Here is a 26,294-nt window from a genome sequence, read left to right as displayed (position 1 = left end):
CGAGCACCATCTCATCTCAAACCCAAGTTCTCGTCTTGTATTTAATCTTTGCCTCAAAACCTCAGACTGGTACCTGTTGGTTGCTAGCATTGTTGATTACATATTGTAGTTGATGCTAATTGCTTTATTTGGTGGAATATCACATGTTCAGATTGTTAATCATATATTATTCTCGTTTGATCATGAACATGAATATGATTTGAGAGTAGTTCCATTTGTTCTCGAGGACATGGGCGAAGTCTTTTTATAAGTAATCTGGTGAAGTTGCTATTCGTTTAATATTTTGATGAAGTGTATGTTGTTCTTCCTCTAGTGGTGTTGTGTGAATGTTGACTACATGACACATTAACTGGCATGGCCTTGGGGAAGGCATTGTGGATTAGTAAGTAGATGATGGGTTGCAAGAGTGATAAAAGCTTAAACCCTAGTTTATGCACTATTCCGTAAGGGGCTGATTTGGATCCATATGTTTCCTGATATGTTAGATTTATCTTAATTCTTATTTCATAGTTGTGGATGCTTGCGAGAGGGGATAATCATAAGTGGGTTGTTTGTTCAAGTAAGAACATCACCCTATCACTAGTCACACATAACAACTTATCAAAGTAGTGAACGGGAATCAACTAAACATGATGAACGTGACTGGAAAAAATTCCCATGTGTCCTCGAGAACGCTTTGCTTAATATAATAAGTACTTCCGTCTTGTCCTTTGCAATACAAGGATCGGGCTACCTTGTTGCACTTTGTTACTTTGGTTACTTGTTACTTGCCATCAATTATCTTGCTAGAAAACTATCCGTTACTACTACTTTACAGCACTTCTAGAGAATAGCATCCTGAAACTGCTTAGCAATTCCTTCTGCTCCTCGTTGGGTTTGACACTCTTATCGAAAGGAATATGATTGATCCCTGATACTTGTGGGTCACCAAGATTATTTTGTAGTGCCATTGCCAGGAAGCATTTAGATTACATGTTGAATTTTATCTTCACTTGCCACTATGGAAGATACTTGAGGGGCTTGTTCGGGGTATCTTCACCTCGACCGGAAGTGGTAAGAGACGCTCATCAACCTACTAAACCTACTGAAAATATTTATTAAGAAATCCCTTTGGGTATTATGGAAACCGCTTGGTAATCCTTATGTTGGAGATGGAACAATGCATCCTGATATGCACTAAATCTATGTTGATGAACTTTGTGGATTATTAAAGCTTGCAGGCCTATCAGAGGATGGAATTAAGAATAAAGTATTCCCTTTATCTTTGAAGGGAAGAGCATTAGCATGGTATAGACTATTGGATGAATCTAAAACATGGGATTGGAACCGATTGAAGCTGGAATTGCATCATAAATTTTATCACATGCACTTGGTTCATCGTGATCGGAATTATACATATTATTTTTTGGCCATGTCAAGGGGAAAGTGTCCCTCAAGCTTTGGGATGCTTACTTATATGATGCACACATGCACCAATCATGAGCTCCCGAGCGAAATGATCATCCAAAACTTTTATGCTCAGCTTTCTCATAATGATAAAACAATGCTTGATTCTTCTTCCACTGTTTTTTTCTCAAAGAGGAGTATTGAATTCAAATGGGATCTTATTGAAAGAATTAAACACAACTCTGAAGATTGGGAAATCGACAAAGGTAACAAGTCAGGTATAAATCTTGAATTTGATTATGTTAAGTCCTATATAGAAACAACTGTTTTTCATAAGCTTAGTGCAAAATATGGACTTGACTCTAAGATAGTAGCTGCATTCTTTGATTCATTTGCTGCTCATGTTGATATCCCTAGGGAGAAGTGGTTTAAATATCATCCTCCTATTGAAAAAAATTGTGAAGAACCAATTATTGCTAAAATTGAAACAATGCTTATACTGCTAATCCAGTTGTCCCTACTACTTATATTTGTGCACCCGTTGGGCCAAATGGCCCAGAGGCACGCTAAACCCATGTTCGCGATGAAAATAATATCCATGGTTTAAGGGCTCAGGGTTCAGAGATGTATATACACAGTTTAGTTTGATAGTACATAGGCCCATTTTAAACAAAATATATGTTTTAGTTAAGTACATATGATTAAAAATGGTGTCATGTTATATATATATAGGGCTGGGCTATTCTGTTACTAGTAACAGAATAATATTCTGTTACCCTCGGTCCCTATAAGGGCGCGACGCGCAGACGACAGTAGAAACTCCCCGATCTGTCCCCAACCTAGCCCGCCTCCTACCGCCGGAGGCAGCCGTCATGGGCGAGCGAGCGACGGCGGCAGCCAGAGCGAGGGAGCCCGCGGCGCCGCGATGGGTCGCTCCTCTGACCCATGTGCTGCCGCCGGCTGGCCATCTGCACGCCTCCCCGCCGACAGGCTCGCCGGCACCTCCCTGCGTGCCTTCCCTCCGACAGGCGCCGGCCCCTCCCCGCGCACCTCCGCGTCGACGAGTGCCGGATCCTCCCTGCTCGCCCCCCCTCCGGCGGCTGCCACGCGCCGTCCCAGCCTTCCTCTGCAACCGCGCACCGCCATCCCCGCCCGACGGGGCCATGATCCGCCGCCTCCTGCCTCCCTCCATCGCCTGGGCTCCTTCTCCGGGGTAGTGATCCCCGCAAGACGCTGCCTCCCCAGACCTCTTCGCCAGACGTCCACCACAAGCAGGAGTTGCATCAATGGAGCCGCCTCCCAAGAAAATGCCAGTATGCCGACCACAGTAAGTTCAATGATACATAAACTAGGAGTACTTGTAGTGTACTTGCATAAGTTATAGATGAACAAAAGAGAAGACATGCATCAGTTATATATATATATATATATATATATGCATATCCATACATCTCTGAAGTTCAACAACCATCGATGCAAGTTCAACTTGTACAATGCCTTCAGTGCATGACATGTTACCCATAGCATGTATACGAGAAAAATGCAGAAAAGATTAATCCCAAAACTATTGAATGTCATTGCAGAAGCGAGCAAGGCGGTGCACACAGTGAGCGTTTGATGAGCCAAGCAGATATGGGGCACCACCTGGTTGGGTAACACCATAAATAGCACCTGGATACTTCAACAACACAGGCAGATTTCAAGATACACCGGAATCATCAGAAGCACGGACAAGTTCTTCTATGCAGCAAACACCAATATCTGGGAATACAAGCTTTGTCACTCGTGGGTTGCAACAAGGCCAACAATATCCCCAACAACAAATGTTTTCCTTCCCTAGAGCATGTAGAAAGCCAAGGACAGGAAGCCGTGGATAGGTTGCAACAAGGCTTCCACCAGTCGCTCCGTCAACATCAATCATCCATGCTGCAAAAGCGGTTGCAACGGGAACACCAGGCCAAAGAGACAGAAATTTTGGCCGCTCTAGCAGGTTCCAAAGTACAAGATATGAGCCATATAGACAGGAGCAACCTCACAACGAATCTAAGGGGAGACGGCCGTACAATGGGAGACAGAGATCTTTGTCAACATTGCTCACTCCAAGAGATGCATTGCTGCATGTGCCAAGGGTGACACCACCCGCGCACATACACCAGGGTGAACAGCAAATACCGGACGCAGCACAGAGCTATACACATGTAAGTATCCATATAGAAAAAAAACCATACAAGCACAGTCCATACCATGGTACTGTGACCACCCCATCTAAACATTTTCATAACTGCATTTTTGTTTGCTCACTGTTGCATGCAGCCACCTAACATTGAAGCTTATGTTCTGCCAAGCCTAGAGATGCGCTTTGAAACTTTTGAAGAAGCAAAGAACTTCTACAAACTCTATGCGAAGCACGCGGGTTTTGCTATCAGGGAAGGCTCCAAGTTTAAGACCAGAGCCTACCTTTATTGCACATGCTATGGAGTCTATCATTCGAAGGTGTCTGAAGCAAATAGACAGCGGAACAAAACGACAGCCAGGACTAACTTGTCTTCTTGCACTCCCGTAAAAGAGATAGTCTGGGAACACAACCACAGGCTAAAACTCACTCCGCAAATGCTTGTCTTCTTGCACTCCCATAAAAACTTTGACAAAACAATCTTGGAGTACGTCAAGTACCTGCAGTTCAAAGGCATTGAACACGCGCAAATAATGAGCATACTGGGAGGTGATGACCCTGGTAGCTACTTCCTTGAAATGAATGCCAAAGACCTAATTAACATGTAAGTACAAACTTGTTCTCCTCCCATAAACCGCCTATGTCTTTTTTCCTCTGTCAGTACAAACATATTACGCAACGCATGACCTGACGCCAGTTCAACATGCATTTTTGAATGACTGTTCACTTCTAATATCCAGGAAAGCAAAAAATTCAAGGATGGATGATGTGGACGATGTCCTAAAGACTGTCAACTTCTTTAGGAGATGAAAGCTATAAACAGGGAATTCTTCTGTGACATGCAACTCGATGAGTCCGACAGAGTTAAGAACATATTCTGGGCGAATGCAAGCTGCCGAGGGGCCTATCAGGACTTTGGTGACTGCGTAACATTTGACACCACATATAAGACCAACAAGTACCATATGCCACTTGGGGTGTTTGTCAGTACTAACAACCACTTTCAGACTACATTGTTTGGTTTTGCCCTGATAAGAGATGAGGATGCAGAATCATTCAGATGGCTGTTCAAGACGTTTTTAAGGTGCATGAGAGGGAAGGCTCCTACATGCATCCTCACAGGTACAACCGCGAAAACCACCCCCAACCACCACCACCCCCTTCCCCCAAAAAACTAAAAGGAAAATAACACGTTAAAAAATGTTTGTGTCAGTTCTATTTGTATATATGCACCAACATATGCTGACCACCCCACATCTCTTTTCTCATTACCAGACCAGTGCCCGGCAATGGCTTTGGCGATACCAAAAGTTTTCAAGAACACAGTACACAAGCTGTGCCGCTGGCACATTATGAAGAAGTACAGGGAACACCTCGCATACCTGTACTACCTACACGAAGACTTCACAGAAGAATTAACATCAATCCTCAATTGGCCCCTCATGCCAACTGAGTTTGAGGATGCCTAGAAAGGACTCATCGATAGGTATAACCTCCATGATGATGCCACAATGCTGGCCATGTGGAACGAGCGTGAGAAATGGATATCAGCCTACTTCAAAGAAATTTTCTGTGCCAAAATGACATCCACACAACGAAGTGAGACCATGAACTATGTGCTCAAGAAGAACTTTGTAAGTGAGAGACAAAACCTACACCGGTTTGTCAGCCAGGTAAACTCCTGCATCAATACCAGGAGGCAGACAGAGAACCAAGAGACAATGGGTAACATGGTATATCTCTATCACCTGTCGTGAGACAAAAGAACATGCTTACTAAAGTAAAACTTTATTAGTTAGACAAGTTTTTGCTGCGAGAAAACTAACAATTTGGTCATCATTCTTGCATGTGCAGAAGGAACAAAACACGCTGACCTTCTATGGGTTTGACACCGAGATGGCAAAGGTTTACTTGCAAGCTGTGTACAACGAGATCAGAAAACGGCTAAAACTGAGCACACTCTTCACGACGACAGAGACGGAAGAGCCCACAAAGTACCTCGTGCGCTACAACAACCCGCAAAAACTGTCTGCATGGTCTCAGCACGCGTTCCAGGTGGTTGCAGACCCTGTGGGAGAAACATATGAGTGCGAGTGCAGGTTATGGGACCACACAGGTGAGGACTGCAAAAAAAGATGTTACATACTGTACTACTTTATTTGCAAAGTTTTTGTTCGAATGAAATGACAATACATGCACCTCTTCCAAAAACAAAATATAGGTCTTTTCTGCGTGCATGTCCTGTGCATGATGCAGACAATTAAGGCTCCCAGCGTTCCAGAGAAATATATCCTCAGGAGATACACCAAACGCCCGAACATCCAGCCAACATTCGATAGAAATGACTTAAGGACAGTAGCGTCGAACAAGGCATCCCAATACTGCATTGAAAGCTCAGTGCTGACGCTCAACATGAGGGTGCACAGAAAAATTTTGAGAAGCCAAGAGCAAATGGCGAGGTCGGGGGTCGTCATGGACAAACTTGAACAAGAACTCGACGCCATGCATTCTGCTGAAAATGGAGGTGTGGCGGACAATGATGCCATTGAGAAGGATATTGCTACAATGTTATCCGAGATGAATCATATGGGAGCTGTTGACCCGTTCGACAACGAGGAAGAGGAGCAGTAGCAACCAGAACTTGCCCATGTGCACACTCAAGATCACCAACAAGCTCACATGCAAGATCATGAGCTTGATGGTGCTGTAGGCGAATGACATGACAACAGCACATCCTACCAGCAGCACCAGGAAAGAGTGATTAAACCACCCATGTTCTCAAACACAAAGGGGAGGAAGAGCAAGACGCAGGCAGCGAAAGTAGCGAAAGCAGCAGCCAAAAAGCCACCACGCCTCATCAAGCGTGTGGAACTTGGCCCAGATGGCAAACCTCTCGGGATAAGGGCATGCGGATTCTGCAACGTCGTGAGAAACCATAACTACCGCACATGCCCACTCCGCACAGATGGCACTGCCAACAAGCACAAGAAGATTGGAGTCACCCAGGTTTCTACCAATGGAGACAACACACGTAACAGCTACACTTGCCGCAAGTGTGGGGGAACTGACGGGCATAATGCCCGCACGTGCAAAGTGGGCAAGGAGGTCATTGGCGCTGAACAAACACAGGGCAAGGTGCAGAGTTCTAAAAAATCAAATGAAGACGATGAAGAAGAAGAGTTTGACAAGAATGACGACCAATCAGACGAAGACAATGAAGATGACACTGTCAGGGTCGAGGAAACTGAATCTGACGATGAAGTTGCCAAGGCTGAACCAGGAAAGGGCGCTGGCAAGGCACAACATTCGGGGCCAGTTAGGAGAAGCTCAAGGCTGAACAACTGAACAATACATAGTGGTCTCAGTTGCCTCGGCACACAATGAGGAAACTTTTCAGAAACACTGTCGTTACCAAAACTTATTTAGCTTTAACGTCGATTTCTCGATCAGTACTATAGTTAAGATATAATTTGTGATTTTTGTCCGTTGAACCAGTGATATTATTATGTAAACCAATTGATGATCCTTTTGAATGCAGTCAGAAATACATTTGAAAAAACTTATCTGGATTTACCTGACGCAAACGCTACTGTCGACCAGTAACTCAGCAGCAAAAAAATGTCAAGGAAAATTTAAACTCCCATAGTACATCTATACTGATAGTTCTTAGTCGTCAGTACAAAGACATAGTACACATCAGTACTGATATAATTTGTGATTTGTGCCCGCTGGAGCAGTCACATTATTACGTAAAACATTTGATAATCCTTTTGAATGCAGTCACAAAATACATTTGTACTGACAAAAAACACTACTGTCGACCAGTCGTCAGTACAAAGGCAGAGTGAAACAAACACACCCGTGAACACCTAAAAAACATCGTTTTGAAAAAAACAAAGCTATGTCTGCTTCTACCAGTCCCAATTCAGAAAGACCATCAGTACATAAAAATAATTACCTGAAACAAAAATGCGAATATAATACATTCTGTATTGATGAAAATCTAATTTATCTGTAAAAAATACTCAGATATTACCTTGATATAAACAATCCTTTAAAAAATACAAAAATTGTTTTAAAAAACATTAGCATCACACATAGTCTCATTGGTATTTGGTAAGTTCAATTACACTTCAATCACCAGTCCAAGTACCACAGTGGAGGAGTACAGACCTCCATCATCACCAACCCTGACATATGAAAGTGGGATGAGCGGCCGATAAGTACAGCTTGACAAGACAAATCAGTGCGATAGTAAAATGCCCTCATCACCACCCTTGAGATGTGCAAGTGGGATTTAGCAGGTCATAAGTACAGCTTGACAAGACTAGTAAGTGCAGCAGTAAAATCCATTGGACTTGGACGGTTACTTCTTCCAGGCCACCACCCGCGCCACCCATTGAGCGGTTGCCACAACGGACTGCAAACGACGACCCCACGCCACTACACCCACTACACCCACGCCCCCGACGAACCGCCTCCCACAAATCCCCGTCGACGCACTTCAAAAAACCACATTCTCTTCCATCTCTCCATCATCCCCACAAACAACCATTGCCCTTCCATCTCCCCTGCACACAAACCACAAACTTCTCTCTCACAAGCCCATAGCCGCCGGAGGAGGGCGATGGCAGAGGAACCATCCACCAAGCATCATCAAGACAAGCCGTCGGACAAGAGCAGCAACCTCATCGACGTTCACGTCCCCGGCGAGAAGCGCGAGTACACGAAAACCCTCAGAGAGGTTGAGCTCCACGGCAAGGAGACGCTGGAGATCGTCTGCACTAGCGAACCAGACAAGGCCGACGAGGTGATCTCCAGGCTCTGGAGGAAGGCTGGCGGCATGCTTCGTAGGATCGTCGGTGTTGGTGTGCACTACACCAACGGAGATGAACCTCCCCAGATGGCAGCAGTCCTGCAGTTGTGCGTCGACGACCTCTACTTGGTGTACCACATCGCAGCGGCCACAAAATGGTGAGCCATCGTACTCATTTTCCCTGTTTGGTTTATCTGTTTTATTAGTACTGTATCCTAAAATTTTCATCAGACTTGTTTCCCAACTAGATGTACTAGTGTGGCTTGTGAAAAGTGGATGCACTACTGCATTGTCTCAAGTAGATACACTATCAATGTATTTTTGAATCTGATGCACCGGATTACTATTTGGAAAATTTTGCGGAAGATTAATTTCTGAAGTTGACTGATTAGTCTAGTTTCTAAACTTGATCCAATAGTGTAGTTTATGTACTCAATGTATTAAAAAGATGTTTCTGAACTTGATGTAGTGAAGTATTTTCTGAATTTGATCTAATGTTATTCTCATAAGAAAAAACTAAGGACTTGGTGAAGCACTGTTTATGTGTTATCCTATTCAACAAAAGTAAACTAAACTAGTACCAAAGCAGAACATACAACATTGACTGAAACTATGTATAATCCAAAAAAGAAGAATAACATGATGTACTTAATTTAATTTCAGAACTTTGTTTACTAGTTTATGAAGTACATTCATCCATTATTTATGCTACATAAACATATACTTAAATGGATTCATCGCTTGTAAGACAAAACAAAAATGAATAATTCAAACATCAAAAGTAATGCTGATTTTCAAAAATGTCTCTCCCCTTGCAGGCCCAAGCGCCTGAACGAGTTGCTGCAGCATAAGAAGTTGTTCACATTTGCCGGTTTCAGCATTGAAAGCAACAAAGAGAAGCTGAAGTTGTCCGGTTTGGAGATCAACCCCGACAAGTTCATCGACATTCAGCGCAAGTGGAGAGTACCATACACAGGACAAGAGTACGACTCCTTGACTGATGTTGCAGCCAGTGTTATCCACCCATTCTACAAAGGCATGAAGAAGAACATCAACACACAGGAAGACTACAAACTGTGGGGGACCATCCCGCTGCCAGACAACCTCATCGAGTACGCATGAGTGGATGCATACGCCACGTACAAGGCATGGAGCATGATCGACTACATCACAGATGGTTCAGAAATTGCAAAAGAGCGGGAGGCTGCGAATTACTACGACCAACCCTATTGCCCCTATGCGGGATGAAGATACATCAGAGCCTGCCTTCGTTTTATTTTCACTTGTGCTTGCCTTTTATCTTGTTGTTTCAAATTAGTAGTTTGCTCTTGTTGGGTTGAACCAGTATGATTATGTCGTGCTTGTCATTGTTGAACTAGTTTATTTATGTCATCAAGTACAATGTTTTGCTTATCTCATTGTATAAGTTTGATAGCTTCGTATGTTGTTAATCCATCATTTCAAATTCAAAAAGTAGCTTCGGAATAGAACTCTGTATCTGCTCTAAAGTACTAGTTATGATGCAACTAATCACACAACGTTGCTCTATGTCTAGTTTCGATTCGGTATTGTATATAAAACATAACGTTGAGAACAAATCAGCACAATTTGAGTTGCTTAACAACGCTTCAAAAGTTGAAGCAAAAATTCTTAATACTCCATCTAGTGTTCTCATTCATATGTAGCTGCTAGATAATTAACAAGTACTACAAACAGAAAAAGTTAAGAAAGCATCAGCACACACTTATGCTGGTCGCGTGCAGATTAAGAATCACAGTACTAGTACACTTGATCGGACAGTACATACTTACTACAATAAAAAGTACATAGAAGCATCAGTCCGTAAGCGCTACTATGAATGGACTATCAGTACAACTTAATCTAAACGCAAGTACATCTTAAAATTACACTTACACAAAACTGACAAGAACTAGAACAAAAAGTTTCAGTCCAAGTTACTGCCGGAGTCAAGTACTAGATTAAGTTGAGAACAATCAGCACAATTTGAGTTTCTTAACAACGCTTCAAAAGTTGAAGCAAAAATTCTTAGTACTCCATCTAGTGTTCTCACTCATATGTAGCTGCTAGATAATTAACAAGTACTACAAAACAGAAAAAGTTAAGAAAGCATCAGCACACACTTATGCTGGTCGCTTGCAGATTAAGAATCACAGTACTAGTACACTTGATCGGACAGTACATACTTACTACAATAAAAAGTACATAGACGCATCAGTCCGTAAGCGCTACTATGAATGGACTATCAGTACAACTTAATCTAAACGCAAGTACATCTTAAAAGTACACTTACACAAAACTGACAAGAACTAAAACAAAAAAATTCAGTCCAAGTTACTGCTGGAGTCAAGTACTAGATTCAAACAAACAAAAAAAGAAAAAACTGACCGCCCAAGGTCAGGCGCAGGCCTTGACGCTGCTAGATACTTGAACTTGAGCCCATAGGCGAATCCCTAGTAATCCGCACAACGAAGGGCTCACCGATCAGGGCCCACTAGTCAAGAGACAGAGAGAGCGAGCGCCGTGTATATGCGCTCAGGTAAGTATTCAGAGGAGTTCGACTAGTGAGCCTCGGCTGCGCTTATAAATAGGTTCGGAGCCCCCTCGACTAGAGAGGTGGGACTAAACCCAGAGCGCATGCGCACGCCGCACTGCACAGCTGCGTGGACGAGCTATCTAGGCCGGAAAACGGCCCAATAGCCTGAATCGTTTACAAACACCACACCAAATAAGCCTAGTTAAACAAACCAGAGGGCAAGGCAAAAAAATATAAACTATAAGAAAAATGTTCGAAACTGAAAATATATAAATTCTCTTCCGAATGAACTTAATAATCTAAAAACAATGAACCTCTAAAAAGAAGAGAACTTAATAGCCTATCTGTTAAATGTACATAATTTAAAAAACCAAATTAAATATTACTTTCAAGTTCAACTACTAAAATGCAAAATGTTCAAACATATAATGTTTGTCAATTATGCTAAATATCTTATTACATAAAATCTAACAAGTTCAACTATTAAAAATGCAAAAAGTTCAAACATATAATGTTTGTCAATTATGCTAAATTTCTTATTTACATAAAATCTGACAAGTTCAACTACTAAAATGCAAAAAGTTAAAAATAGAATTTATTTGTCAATTATGCTAAATTTCTAATTTATACAAAATCTCACAAGTTCAACTACTAAAATAAAAGAAGTTAAAATAGAATTTATTTGTCAATTCTGCTAAATTTCTAATTTATATAATTTGTACACACCTCAACGAACGGTCTGGTCGTAAAATAATCTCAATCCCCACAAAACACCAAAAACCCAAAAAAAACTCAGTTCAATCATACATATGACATAAGTACTTAAAAAGCAGCATTACTCAAGCCACTCACACCACTACAACACCAAATTTAAAAACCGCACGCTGTATGAAATTACACTTCAGTTCACACAGCACTAAACCATAAGTGCACTAAAATGAGAATACAAAAACTATAAAGGCCTAACTTAGGTAAGTACAGATGAAAATAAAATAAGTACCAGTTTTGAGCAACAACTCCCGGGGCACTGAAAAATGTCTTCAGATAAACTAGTCTAACTTCAGTGGAAAAACAAATACTTCACATCCTTAGGGAAAAACATCACAAAGCATACGTCACCTAAATAGTCCAAAATGCCGTCATCACCACCCCTGAGACGTGCAAGTGGGATTTAGCAGGTCATAAGTACAGCTTGACAAGACAAGTCAGTGCAGCAGTAAAACCATTTGAATTGGACGGTTGCTTCTTCAAGGCCACCACCCGCGCCACCCACTGAGCGGTTGCCACAAGGGACTGCAAATGGGCACCCCCACGACCACCACACCCACGCCCCTGACGAACCGCCTCCCACACATCCCCGTCGACGCACTGCAAAATACCCCATCGTCTTCCATCTCTGCCTCATTCCTAGAAACCACCATTGCCGCTTCAATATCCACTGCACACAAACCACAAACTTCTCTCTCCCAAGCCCATAATCGCTGCAGGAAGGCGATGGCAGAGGAACCATCCGCCAAGCGTTATCGTGGCGAGCCGTCGGACAAGAGCAGCGACCTCGTCGACGTTCACGTCCCCAGTGAGAAGCGCGAGTACACAAGAACCCTCACAGGGGTTGAGCTCCACGGCAAAGAGAAGCGGGAGATCGTCTGCACCAGCGAACCAGACAAGGCCGACGAGGTGTTGAGCAGGCTCAGGATGAAGGGCGGCGGCTTGTATCCGAGCTTCATCGGAGTTGATGTGGAGTTCACCAGGGATGATGAACCTCCAGAGATGGCGGCAGTCCTGTAGTTGTGCGTCGAGGAACTCTGCTTGGTTTACCACATCGCAGCAGCCACAAAATGGTAACACATACTACTGTTAATTCATCTGTTGTACTAGTACTACTCACTAGAAACTTCATTAAACTAGTTTCCCAACTAGATGAACTACTATACTTTTTGAAGTGTATGCACGAGTACATGTTTCTCAACTTACATGCAATTCTGAAACTGTGAAGTGGATTGTTTCACCAGATTAGCATCTGAAAAAAATGTTTAGAGAATTCTGAACTTGATGCACCAAATTAATTTCTGAACTTGATGTGCTAGCATAGATTCTAATCTTGATGCACTAGTATAGTTATATAGAATTGATGTATTAAAAGATGTTTGGTGAAGTGGTATAGGTCCATATCTTGATGCACATGTTTCTCAAATTAATTTCTGAACTTGATATAGAATTGATGCACAAAGATATATCAAGCACTGGTATAGGTCTTTTATTCAACCAAAAAAGAGAACTAAACTTGAATCAAGCAGCACATATATCATTGAATCTATTAAAATGATTCTTGAATTTGGTGAAGCATTTAGTGAAGCACTAAAGACAGCAAAAAAGAAAAATAGCATGGTGTAGTTGAATTTAATTTCAGGACTTTGTGTACTAGTTTCTGGACTACATTCATCCATGACTTATACTATATAAGCATCTACCTCATGGATTATCACTTTCAAAAACAAAAAACAAAAGAATTAAATATTCAAAAAAGAACACTAACCTTCAATGTGTGTCTCAAATAGTTCCCGCAGGAGGAGAAATTGTACACATTTGTCGGTTTCAGCATTGGAGGCGACAAGAAGATGCTGAACAAGTCTGGTTTGGAGATCAACCCCAACAACTTCATCGACATGCAGCGCAAGTGGAAAGATCCACACACCAGCAAATACTTCGACTCCTTGGCCGATGTTGCAGGCGGTGTCATCCACCCATTCTACAATGGCATGAAGAAGAAGATCGAGAAGAAGGAAGACCACAAAAAGTGGGGGACCAGCCCGCTGCCAGACAACCTCATCACGTACGCAGGAATAGATGCGTACACCACGTACAAGTCATGGAAGACAATCGACAACATCGTGACAGGTTGGGATATTTCAGAAGAGTAGGAAGCTGACCCCTACTACCACTCCAACTTTGCGGGATGAGGATGCATGAAAGTCTGCATCCGTGTTGCTCGCACTTCTGCCTGTCCTTAATATTGTTGTTTCAGATTTGTAGTTTGCTTTCGTTATGTTGAACCAGCTATCTTATGTTATGTGTGTCAGGGTTTGAACAAGTTTGCCTATTTCTATCATGTACATCGTTTGCTTATGTCAGTCAACAAGTTTGCTAGCTTCCTATTTTTGTTCATCCATCATTTGAAGTTGAAGTAGGTTGAAGTTGAAACTAGTCATGCAGAAACAAAAAATCATACATGGATATTTTCACAAAAAAAACAGTGGCACCCTAACTAAGGACAAAAGCAAAATAGTAGAATTGGATGCTCAGTACAGCTTAGACATTTACAGTAGTACTATCACACTAAGAAAATTCAGTTTTTAGTTTCAGAAGAACACTAAAAAGACTAAGTTTCAGCCGAGGACTACTAACAGCATCGTGCTAATAGTAGTTAGAAATTTACTAAGTACTGCAACAGGAAAAGCAAAAAACAATCAGTACACATTTCCAAGCCACTAGCATGCTAGGACTGAGAGTTCTGGTACACTTGAACAAAACAGTACATTCATTCTACAAAAATATAAAAAGGAACGGGAAGCTTCAGTTCACATTCCATAAAACATTGACACACTCAAGAATAACACTAATAGTACAACTGAAATGTCAGTACAACTTAGTCTGTAAGGCAAGTACTATGATCATAGAAAACATTGCCTTGAGAAGAACCACAGCCTAGAAAATAGGTCCCCCCTGAGACATATTTAAATGTAGCTAATTTAAACCAGTATTTAAATTTTACTATGAAGTTCAACTACTACAATTCAAGAAGTTCAAACAAAAATTTGGCTCTCAAATCTTGCTAAATTTCTTATACTTGAATAAAATCTGGCTAGAGATGACGTAGCTACTTGGTCGTAAATAAGTTCAATCACAAAAAAACTTCAGTTCTAATACATTATATGAAATTAGTTCTACATAACAAGGAAGCGTCACTCCACTCACGCTAGATCCACAAGTGCCATCGTGACACCAAAATTTTAAAAGCCTAACGTTGAACGACATTACAATTCAGTACTAACATAACTATACTATAAGTAGAGGAAAAAGAGGGTACAGAAACTATAAAGGTCCAACCTAGGTTGGGACAAATGAAAATAAATGATAAATCTCACTTTTCCCAGCAACAACTCGTAATGAACTTGGGAAGACGTGTTTTCAGTTCAACTAGTTTACAAGACTTTAGTAGAAAAAATAGAACTTAACCAGAGCGAATTCCCAATGAAACATAAACAAGTGATATATCACACAACTATCAAAAATCAAAGACATCCAAAACACTACAATCAAAGCCTACAATGCTTTCAAGAGATATATCACACAACTATCCATTTCACTACGCGAATGATGACCATTTCTTCTATGCCCCAGGAGCCAAAGGCTGAAACTCCTTGGGAAGCTCCGTCACCAGAAGCTGGTTATTCCGGTTGAACACAACTCTATACAGATCCTCAGCCTTCCAATCAACAATACGAGGCTGCAAAAAAATGAAACAAATTATCAAAAAAATCATGACACATTAAAAAGAAGAACACACAATCAGCCAAACACGGAAAAGTGAAAAGCTCAACTAGAACCCACATCTTTATCTCGAATGTTCCCAACGATCTTTTCACCATCATAGGATCCTGCATACTTCAGAGTATAATGGCCACATTTCGCCCCTTGAAGTGGAACCTTCACAAACGTTGGTTTCTTTGCAAAAAGCTCCCATTTGGGTTGCTTGCTCGCATTGTACTGAGCATCACCATACACATCCTTCATTACTTGGACCATCCTGGAGATCTGTAAGAAAAGAAAAGAAACCACACATTTTCAGGTCTAAGAAAAAAGTAGAAACAAAGATGCAGAAAAATTAATCCAGAACAGATAATAAATGTCACTCACAATCTTCTCGCAGTCTTTATGATAGGTGTTCTTTGAAGGATGATGGTTCTTCGGATAAGGTAAAGAGTTAAGGATGTTGACGCTACTTCGGTACCGATTCATGACATATAAGGAAAAGTGGTTCACTTTCTTATCCTTTGGTAAAACCATAGGCTTGAATAGAGGCATCATGATCTAAAAATAGATGACCAAAAAAGAGATGTTAAATATTCAAAATAAAAACCAGCATGGCAACAAACAAATAAAACCAAAAATCAGCTAGTAGATCTCACAAGGTCGGCACTGAGCAAGTCTTCATTATCTTTAACATAGCTCTTGAAATCTCTCGCTGCACTCTTCACATTAAACTCTTTATTTTCATCACCGTAAAACATACAGTCAAGCACAACCTGCAAAAAAAGCCAAAAAAGAAATACACAGGGGAAAAGGATAAACAAAGCAAGGTATTATCAAAACTGGTAAAACAAAATAGGCGTTCTTGTCTAAGAGAAACAAATGATCTGATTGGTTACCATGATGAAATATGGACTCAGCAATACCCTTTTCCCAGACACAAAATCAACATTTCTATCGGGATCTTTCTTCCAATCATCAATAAGGAAGTCCATTACATCACGCTCCATCATTTGCCCCAGGTGCAAAAACTTCCCAGATGTGTTTCCCAGTGAAGCTGCTTACGCTATCATCAGGCTGAGGTATCATTGAGAATGTATTGCTGCAGCACGGACAAGAACAAGAAGCAGTTCAAGTTGTATAAATAGTAACAGTTCAGGTCATATCTATCTAGCAGTTACAAACAAAAGATGAAAATAAGAGGAAACGTAATTAGGGATACTCACTCGGCATACTTCTCACATGCTTCATTGCTAAGCAACAGATTATACAACTTGCGAGCCTTGTCCAGGTGAGGGAATCTATGAGGCTGAAGCTGCTGCACAGGGGAGCAAAACTTTATAGGAGCTCTGGGTGGATGCTTCGTGCTTGTAACATTGCCAGAATCCAAAGCAGGATCCTTCCTAGCACCACCAGCTCTACGGGCCACTATTCTAGCAAGTGGGGATAAACCCTTCGTAGCAGCAGCGCTCCTGGTGACTCTTCCCATGCCAGCAATCTTGTCAAACGCATCATCATCGCTATCTATCAATTCCACAATGGGATTCTTGGGTGTAGAGGGGCTCTCTGCACAAGCAGCCGTAGAACCTTTCAGAGCTCCCAACCGCCCCTTAAGAACACCAGACCTTGTCTTTTCTGGAGAACGCCACTGGCTAAGATCAATAGATACGCGCTCGAGCTCCGAGAACTGGCTACCAAAGATCATGTAGTCATGCTCATTAAGATCCAGCCAATCACCTGCAAAAAAAAGAAAGCATCAAGGGTAAAGTTCAAATACATAAATCATGATAGTACCAATCAAAGAAGTACAAGATGCAAAAAATTACAAAAGGTCATGTATTATGTACAGGGTTCGATGCCAAACAAACCACGGAAGTCAACATCAAACACATCGCTAGTTGTGCAGGTGTACAGAAAAGTCTTCCTAATGTCAAGAATGTCTTCGTGGCTGTAATCTAACATTTCAATCACACCATCCTCCCGGTAATGATAGCTCTTGTAGCTTTGTAGCATAAAGAATCCACAATCATGCCCAAGGTTGTCAGAATCGCGATTCTGTAATACGATTCTACGACTTTACGATCCAAACTGACCCTTGTGATTCTACGATTTTAGTTCATAGAATCTATGTTTATGCGATCCTGATAGTGAAGATTCTACGATTTGCGATCCTACCATCGGAGCTACGATCCGATTCAAAATCGCGATTCTGACAAGCTTGATCATGCCTGTTAACAAAATAAAAACAAAATGGGTACATAAAAAATCCGAAAACACAGTAACACCACCCTCCCAGCAACAAAAACAACTAACAAAAACTCATTAAAAACGGATACTCACGTGTTTTTCTGCTGCGGCACCCGCACAAACTCGCAAGAGAAAGCATCAATATGCGCCGGCGAGAACGGTTTCACCCTGTCTACGCTAGACTCCCTCCAAACCTTCTTTATGTAATCTGTCATATTCCTTAAGAATCTAACTGCATCACTCCAGGTTTCATCGCAGTGAATCAAGACACTCAAAACGACGGAACCTCAAATTCAAAACAATCAAGCACCAATGCCCAGATACTTCGCTAGGCTTCATGGTAGCCGCAATGGACGACGGATCAAAAGTAGGGAAGAGAAGCTGACAAAAAAATCATAGAGGAAAAATGAATTTAACAAAACATAATGAAACAAAAAATTTTGCCTCCAAACAATAAAATAATAGAAGAAAAGTGAAATTCTGAAGTACAAACAAAAAATAAGATAATCATAAGTTTTAATTGAGTAAGAAAAACACTACAAAAAATATATATGCTACTCTAGTTAAAACTGCAACAAACATATCAGTTCAATTTCCTTGCGACAATAAGTTCAGCTTCAACAAAAGAAGCACACATCATTCATAAGTGCATGGCTGCTCAAGTTCTTTCCACCACCTCCCAAACTTGCAAGAAAAACATGACAGTTCTAGTTCATGAGTATAAAAAGTACAAGTTCACCTACTTGGTCAAAACCATCAGCGCACGTTCTCGTAAACCAATTTAGCACATTGGAATCAATATTTCCATCACGGATCTTGGTCTGTTGTACAAAAAGAACAACAACATTTAGAAAATTGGCAAAAACAAGTTATCATCCTGTCTACAAAAGCAAAATACTCACTATCACCCATCTAGGAACTATCAACTTGTTAGTGTCTCGGTACTTTTGACATAGAGAATATAAAACAACGTCAGCACTGTCTGAGTTGAGCATGCCAGTGGGGACAAACGCTTTAGCAATAGAACCAACACTGGCATCACACTCTTTATTTTGAAACATCGGCTTGTCACTAAGAAAACACAAAATATTACACGAATTAAAACTACTGCAATAACAACAATAGTCATATGAGAGAAAGAAAAGGATACGAAAATGATACGGGCAAAATCCCAAACTAACCGTTTTGCACGGTTCGTGCGCAACCTCGTAACAGCAAAGAAAAACATGTCAACCTTAACAACATTTCCACTTTCTGCTTGCAGAAAAAGAAGAAAAACAATAAATTCAAGCACTTCAAGTGAACATGCCCAATATGCCAAAATTGAGAAGTACGCCTCATTTACAAGTCCTTACTTGCACTATCAGTGTTTGGGGATGGCAGTAGTTCCTGCGATGAGACCAATATGCCTCCAGTTTCAGGGTTTGATGATGTCACAGGCACATCCTAAGAGGACACCAATATCGCTGCGCTTTCAGGGTTTGTGGAAAGAAAATCCTAGGACGACACGCGTGCCTCCTGCGTCAAGGGGCCAGAAGAAATCGACAAAAGAAAATCATCATCCTCGGATGGCACCTCCTCCACGCTAGAAGCATCTTGCAATGCATAACCATAATCAAGCCCTCTAGGCGGGAAATTTTCCGGCGGCAAATCTTCAAAATGCGAAAGATTTTCATTCCCAGCAATACCAACACCAGACGGTTTGCCATCAAGTATGCTAGCAGCACCAAAATCCTCATCAGCAACTTTGGCACCAACATCACGCCCACTACTCAACGGAACACCATGAGTATCATCTCCACCACTAACAACAGCCTCACGATCAACATCCGTCATATGAAGAAATAAAAATTCAGAAAAAGTGAATAATATGAGCAAAACTAACAATCAAAAATAAGCTAGCGAGAGGTGCATAGAAAAACAAAACCTTAGAAGCATTCACAGAAACATCATCGATCTTGCTGTTGCTAACATTAAAAGCAACATCACCAACAGGCGAAGAAGGCTCGTCGCCAACAATAGCACCCTGATTTCATATGTAATGAAACAAAAAAACAATGCTATTATTAGCAACAATAAACACAAGGAATTAAACCACATTGGTGCACATGAAAATTCAAGAAATATGAATAAACACATTAAAACACAAAAAATAACCTTTCATTTATCAGTAGATGGATCATTAACTCCATGGTCAACAGCAGCGTCAACATTATGACTGGTCTCCTGCATCAAAACAAAAGATTAATAAACAGATGAAGATCAGGAAGTTCAACTACAATACTGACAGCAGAACAACATAGTAAAAACATACAAACACAGAGAACTGACTCACATCAACAACAGGCTGCTCCAAGCCAACATCGTTCGTATGGTGATCAGAAACATTAACCTCAGTACCACCATCAGCCCTACTATCTGTGGCGGCAGCCTCATCCTGCTCAATCTACATGGAAGAAAAATTAATAAACAGATGAAGATGAGAAAGTTCAACTACAATACTGACAGCAGAACAACATAGTAAAAATTGCAAACACCAAGGACTCACTCACATCATTAATAGTGCGCCCCAAGCCAACATCATTCGTTTCATGATCGGGAACATTAGCCTCAGTACCATCACCAACCCTGCTGTCAGTGGCAGCAGCCTCATCCTGCTCAATCTGCCTGATAACAACTTTTGCACTTTCTTCATATGGCCTGCAGCGAGAGTCTTGCATACTTTTGAAACGCTTCATGTTGTTCAATAGACGAACCGAGCTCTGAACTAGATTAGCAGCACCGTCACGCATATCACCAATTAAAATTCTCTCCATCTCAATATAGTCCACTTCTTCCTCAGCATTAAATTGATGACCTTCAGGAAGGATACCACTGATACATCTCATACGCTCAACTGTCGTTTGGACCGTTTGCAGCTCAGAACACACATTTCTAAAAATATGCTCAGCGCGCTCCAACGCAGAAACAGCAACATCAATACCAAAACCCTGCCTCTGTGAAGTACTAGCATTACTAGGTCCAGGGGGAACATAACCAGCACCCTCAACACCACGACCACCTCTCAACTCATCGTGCAGAGATGAAGACTTGGGAACCTGAGGCGACAACATCTCCAGGACTGGCCGTTTATACTGTCGGAAAAAACAACCTCCTCTTGAGTTTTCCACTACAAAACAAGGGGGAAAATAGTTAATTAATCAATGCAACACATAGGGAAAAATAAAACATGATATTAACAGATTTAAATCAACAGGACTATCAATCTTTAGCTGTCAGTGCCAATTTATTAGTATTTACCGACATGACACTTTAGCAAAGATATTCAGTTCAACCACACATGAAACAACAGTACTAAAAATTGTACCTAAACCTCACAAAGCTTAAGAAATGACAAAATGCAAACAGGTAACTCTGCGGGGCACATGTTCACTCCAGCAGAAAAAAGCTATAACTAAATAAAAAAAGGTCTGCAAGACACAAAAGAAATAAAACTCATCGGAAGCTTCCCAAACACCCAAGTCTTTGGATCTGCATTGCATTTTTTATCAAATCTGCATCAACCAGATCAGAAAGCTTGACAGGATCCATGAAACATATGCGGGGAACTCGCATGTCAGGCTCCGCAGTCTTGCCACGGATAAGGCAGTCAAGGTACATTAGTACAGGCCCTATAGCACAGCCTGTGATTGCCTTCCCCATCGTAACACCATCTTGGTACCTCACAACAGCCCTTCTAAACTCATCAAACATCACCTAACAATAATCCATATTAGCCATGTCCTCAAAGACAAGACCCTCAAACATTGCTGCCTCTCTGGAAACACGCGGGGCGGCACCAGGCAACACAACCTTCATAAACACAATAATGAAGAACACTTTCATAGCAAGGTCATCTTTGCTAGGATCCTTGACGAGCACCTTGAGCTTATTCCTCAAATCCTTTGTCTTGATATCTATGTTCCTGCTAATGTCAAGCTCTGATCTTAACTTCATCAGAGAGTCGTCATATCCATCCTCTGACGGCCTTGGCAGAGAACGACCACCACGAGGGAACCCAAATAATTGTTGAATACCATCGATAGTGATGTGAAGCTTCTTATTAGCCTCACCCATGTCAAGAGTCATCGTATCAGGATCTATCCTCAGGTACAAAACTCCCATCAGAGGGCGGGAAATGTTAGACTTCACCCTCCAATTGAAGATAGAACCAAAACCAGCTGCACGAACCCTAGCCACATGCCGACTCTCAAGCAATTTAGCACAAGCTTCAACCTCTCCCAACGAACATCGCACAGTCAAGTTCAATTTCCGTTGGTCACCTTCATCCAAGGCAACATTTCCGGCATTGCGTCCCATCGGCTTGACCGGACTCATAACGCTAACAAGCTGTAAATGAAAATAAAGAAGCCACAAATAAATGAATATAGAAAACAAAACAAGCATATGAAAGCAAGTAGAAAAAAAGAAAAGAATGCACAAGTTCAACTATTGAAACAACAAAAGTACCACCCTCGATTGATGCAAACAATGACCAGCCTCCCCTGGCCAGCATAAAAGCCCAGACACAATTAAATCATTGCAAGTACAACTAGTCAGTCACATACAATACAAAAGACGTACCACTGCAAATTCATCTTCAGAATCAACTTCAATATCATCTTTTTCAGATACAACATCTTCAGCTTCGACACGAGCACGCTTCTTCACACCTTTGTTCACCTTCGCAGGATGAACTTTATGCTTATTATTTTCTTTCAACAAAGAGCGCTCTCGAAGAGGAGGAGAAGAAGGTTTCTTGTTTGTCAAAACTCGTGGACTACGACAAACAGGGGAGCCACCAAGTTTGCTTGGACCAATCTTCACAGCAACAGTATCCCCATCAGCTTTGCTATTACCAGGTTGGGAACCAGCTTTCACACGTGGGCTACGCCTCTATGTGCCATCAGGATTTCGATCTGACATCTTCCTCTTCAAAAGAGCTTTCTTCTCCTTAACTGCATCACGAGTAAACACTTCCGTCAAATGAGTTTGCATCAGGTTTGTCTTCACAGGCATGCCACTTCCATGAGATCCAGCATCAATAGTTGAAAAGGCCGCGTCACCACCTTCATCACCTATGCCTTCAGTAGCTTGAGCAACATCCCGATCACTTTGTTGTACACAGGACGCCTTTTGACGCCGTTCCAACTCCTTTCTCCTTTGGAAATCACACTTCTTCTTTCTTATCCTTTCATCCTCGAGCTGTAACTGCATAGGAACATCCTCAGCCTGAGTAACAGGCTCAGTGCCATCAACACTCTGTGACTGAGTAACAGACAACTGCAAGCTGCCATCAACATCATCAACGTTAAGAGAATACATTCCATCATTTATATCTTTGACAACATCAGCAATGTCCTCAGCAGCACCATGGCTGTCATTAACTGCATAAACCAACAAACATAAGCATGCACGTATAAAAATCAAAAACAAAATTAACATTGCAGAGACAAGATAAATAAAGTGCATAGCATCAGACACAAACAAAAGGAACAACTGATGTAGCTAAGGATATTAATGTATTTAAGGATGATAAAAAAAATAGCAAGTATAAGGGAAACACCAGCAACATCCGCAAGTTCTTCTAACGGATTTGGTGTCTCAAAAATAACATTCACAAGATCTTGAAAGCATTCTAATTTTTCAAAATCAGGAGGCACCGGCACTCCAACATCTGCAACAACATCATAATTAGCAAAAAAGTACATGAACAAGCATTCAGTTCAACTATATGAACACTACAAGTGCACCCAATAAAACAATATGAACCCACCACTAGCGCAACAAAACTTAAGCATGAAAACTCTTTCAACATCATACCAGTTCTTCACTGACTACTACAACCTATTCAAATGCCATGACAACAGTTCAAACTACAGAAGGTGATCGGTACTACAACATGTCTGCAGGTCACATCAACCGCCAAACCTATGCACACCACACAATCCAGGGCAAATTTAACAGCTATGAAAAAACATACAACTTATAAAGTCGATACGACCACACCTATACAGCCTAAAAACCGGATTTGTTAAAACACCATCCAAATTACAAGGAAAAATCACCTGCATTCAACTTGTCCGGAATGGATGATGTACCCATTGAGATCTACAGACCAAAAATCTGCCGAACTAGATCTGCAAGACACATGAACAAAAATTAGGGCTCTGACCTATTTCAAAAAAAGAAGCACGCCATACAAAGCAAAACTCTTACAAGAAAACACAAAATCCGCCACGGAATCGAATATCACTGTCGCCAACCACTCGTTCAAGAGCAAAGGAACCCTAGCGAATCCAGCCTGAAACAGCAAGAGAGCAAAAGCTAAGAAATAGAGGGAAAATCTGTACATAAGAGGACGCAAGGGAAGTCAATCCCACACCAAAAGGAGCAAACAGAGCACCCAGACCTCCACCCCTGGGGTTCAACCCGCCGGCCGACACTCCCGTGGCGAAACAGGAGAGCAACTTCTCTGCAAGAAGAGGGGAATGAAGAAGGAATTGATTTGGAGAGGGGAGCGGAGCAGAAGGGGGAGAGTAGTGGTTAAAAGGTGAGTGGGAGAAAACCGACGGCTAAAGCCCAGAACCGTGGCGAAGCCCACTATCTCTGGGCAGTTACCAAAAATAATAGCAAAAATTTAAAAACAATAAAAAAATAAATACAATAAAAAAATTAATATAGAGGGAGAAAACAAACAACAAAAGTACAAATAATAACTCACAACAGTACATTAAAAATTATCAAAAAGTACAAATGAAATAATAATTCATAACGGTGCTGGTTTTTCACCCAAAAAAATAAAGATAAGATAACGGGGGCAAATACTATGCCCCTCGGTGCACTACGATGCGCGAGCAAGTCCATTCAAGGATGATGCGTCAGTACAACTATGCCCCTCGGTGCGATACGGTGCGGGGGCTAGTCATGTTACGGACTCGCCTTCGCATGCGACGCCACGGCACACCGCGTCGTCGCCTGCTACGGCTCGTTCCTAGCTCAGCCTCGCCGGGATGGGGGAGGGGGGTCCCTCCCCCCCTCCCCCCCGGCTTGGCCTCGCGCGGCAGTGCGCTTGTTTGATAGGCGCAGTGCGGATATTCTGTTTCCCCCCACACGCACCCACGCACACCTAAGAAAGATAATGGGAGCAAGTCATGTTACGGACTCGCATCTGCATGCGACGCCGCGGCACGCCGCCTCGTCGCCTGCTACGGCTCGTTCCTGGCTCGGCCTCGACGGGATGGGGGAGGGGGTCCTGACCACTCCTCCCCCCCCCCCCGCCTCGGCCTCGCGCTAACACGTCAGTGCGCTTGTTTGACAGGCGCAGTGCGGTTATTCTGTTCCCCCCACACGCACCCACACACCCCCTAAAGATAGATAATGGGGGCAAGTCCATACAAGGAAGATGTGTCAGTACAACTATGCACCGAGGGGCAGTGCGGTTATTCTGTTTCCCCCCACACGCACCCACACACCCCCTAAAGATAGATAATGGGGGCAAGTCCATACAAGGAAGATGTGTCAGTACAACTATGCACCGAGGGACAGTGCGGTTATTCTGTCCCCCCCCCCCACACACACACGCACCCACACACCCCTAAGATAGATAATGGGGGCAAGTCATGTTACGGACTCGCCTCCGCATGCGACGCCGCGGCACGCCGCGTCGTCACCTGCTACGGCTCGTTCCTGGCTCGGCCTTGCCAGGATGGGGGAGGGGGGTGTCGGTGCCAAAACCGACGGATCTCGGGTAGGGGGTCCCTAACTGTGCGTCTAGGCCGGATGGTAACAGGAGACAAGGGACACGAAGTTTTACCCAGGTTCGGGCCCTCTCGATGGAGGTAAAACCCTACATCCTGCTTGATTAATATTGATGATATGGGTAGTACAAGAGTAGATCTACCACGAGATCGAAGAGGCTAAACCCTAGAAGCTAGCCTATGGTATGATCGTTGATGTGTATGTCGTCCAATGGAGTAAAACCCTCCGGTTTATATAGACACCGGATAGGGTTAGGGTTACATAGAGTCAGTTACAATGGTAGGAGATCTTCATATCCGTATCGCCAAGCTTGCCTTCCACGCCAAGGAAAGTCCCCCCCCCCCCCCGGACGCGGGACGGAGTCTTCAATCTTGTATCTTCGTAGTCCAGGAGTCCGACCGAAGGTATAGTTCGGCTATCTGAACACCCCCTAATCCAGGACTCCCTTAGTAGCCCCCAAACCAGGCTTCAATGACGATGAGTCCGGCGCGCAGATTGTCTTCGGCATTGCAAGGCGGGTTCTCCTCCAAATTCCGTGCACCTGTTTGAATAAAGTCCGGTTTCTTGTAGATGTTGCGCTCCTCGGCTTCTACGCCCAATAATGGCCGCTTCCCATGTGTCAAACGAATATGAAAAGTTGGAGTGTTTTTACATTCACACCCCTAGCCGCGTAAACAAGCCGCCCTATTTAAGGGGACGAGGATTTAGATCCAATCCACACCTCCTCCCTTCCACGAGTGTTCATCAGAGCGCATCCAACAAAGGTCCATTCCACCATGGCCAGCCGT

General features: G+C 42.4%; 3 protein-coding genes across 3 annotated transcripts; all 3 read left to right on the top strand.

The window, feature by feature from the left end:
* The first annotated feature begins 4,365 nt into the window (after positions 1-4,365).
* LOC147975687 (protein FAR1-RELATED SEQUENCE 3-like) lies at positions 4,366-5,028 on the top strand. The gene is made up of 2 exons (XM_087520536.1): positions 4,366-4,681; positions 4,835-5,028. Exons 1-2 carry the CDS (start codon positions 4,366-4,368, stop codon positions 5,026-5,028), a joined length of 510 nt encoding a protein of 169 aa, XP_087376662.1.
* Positions 5,029-8,186: 3,158 nt separating this feature from the next.
* Positions 8,187-9,497, top strand: LOC147975686 (uncharacterized). Its single transcript, XM_087520535.1, has 2 exons — positions 8,187-8,533; positions 9,194-9,497. The coding sequence occupies exons 1-2, from the start codon at positions 8,187-8,189 to the stop codon at positions 9,495-9,497; spliced, it is 651 nt and encodes a 216-aa protein (XP_087376661.1).
* A 2,926-nt stretch (positions 9,498-12,423) lies between these two features.
* LOC147975685 (uncharacterized) lies at positions 12,424-13,850 on the top strand. Its single transcript, XM_087520534.1, has 2 exons — positions 12,424-12,708; positions 13,488-13,850. The coding sequence occupies exons 1-2, from the start codon at positions 12,424-12,426 to the stop codon at positions 13,848-13,850; spliced, it is 648 nt and encodes a 215-aa protein (XP_087376660.1).
* The last annotated feature ends 12,444 nt before the right edge of the window (positions 13,851-26,294 follow it).

Source organism: Triticum urartu, chromosome 4A (genome assembly GCF_056163025.1).
Source record: "Triticum urartu cultivar PI428250 chromosome 4A, HENAU_Tu73, whole genome shotgun sequence".
Classification (NCBI taxonomy): domain Eukaryota; kingdom Viridiplantae; phylum Streptophyta; class Magnoliopsida; order Poales; family Poaceae; genus Triticum; species Triticum urartu.
The sequence above is the reverse complement of the archived record's forward strand: the minus strand, read 5'-3'. Positions and strand labels throughout refer to the sequence as shown.

Coding starts and splice junctions, on each gene's coding strand:
- LOC147975686 (XM_087520535.1), top strand. CDS start 8,187: ATGGCAGAGGAACCATCCACCAAGCATCATCAAGACAAGCCGTCGGAC. Junction 8,534..9,193: donor ATCGCAGCGGCCACAAAATG/GTGAGCCATCGT, acceptor CTCCCCTTGCAG/GCCCAAGCGCCTGAACGAGT.
- LOC147975687 (XM_087520536.1), top strand. CDS start 4,366: ATGAAAGCTATAAACAGGGAATTCTTCTGTGACATGCAACTCGATGAG. Junction 4,682..4,834: donor TCCTACATGCATCCTCACAG/GTACAACCGCGA, acceptor TCTCATTACCAG/ACCAGTGCCCGGCAATGGCT.
- LOC147975685 (XM_087520534.1), top strand. CDS start 12,424: ATGGCAGAGGAACCATCCGCCAAGCGTTATCGTGGCGAGCCGTCGGAC. Junction 12,709..13,487: donor AACCTCCAGAGATGGCGGCA/GTCCTGTAGTTG, acceptor TGTCTCAAATAG/TTCCCGCAGGAGGAGAAATT.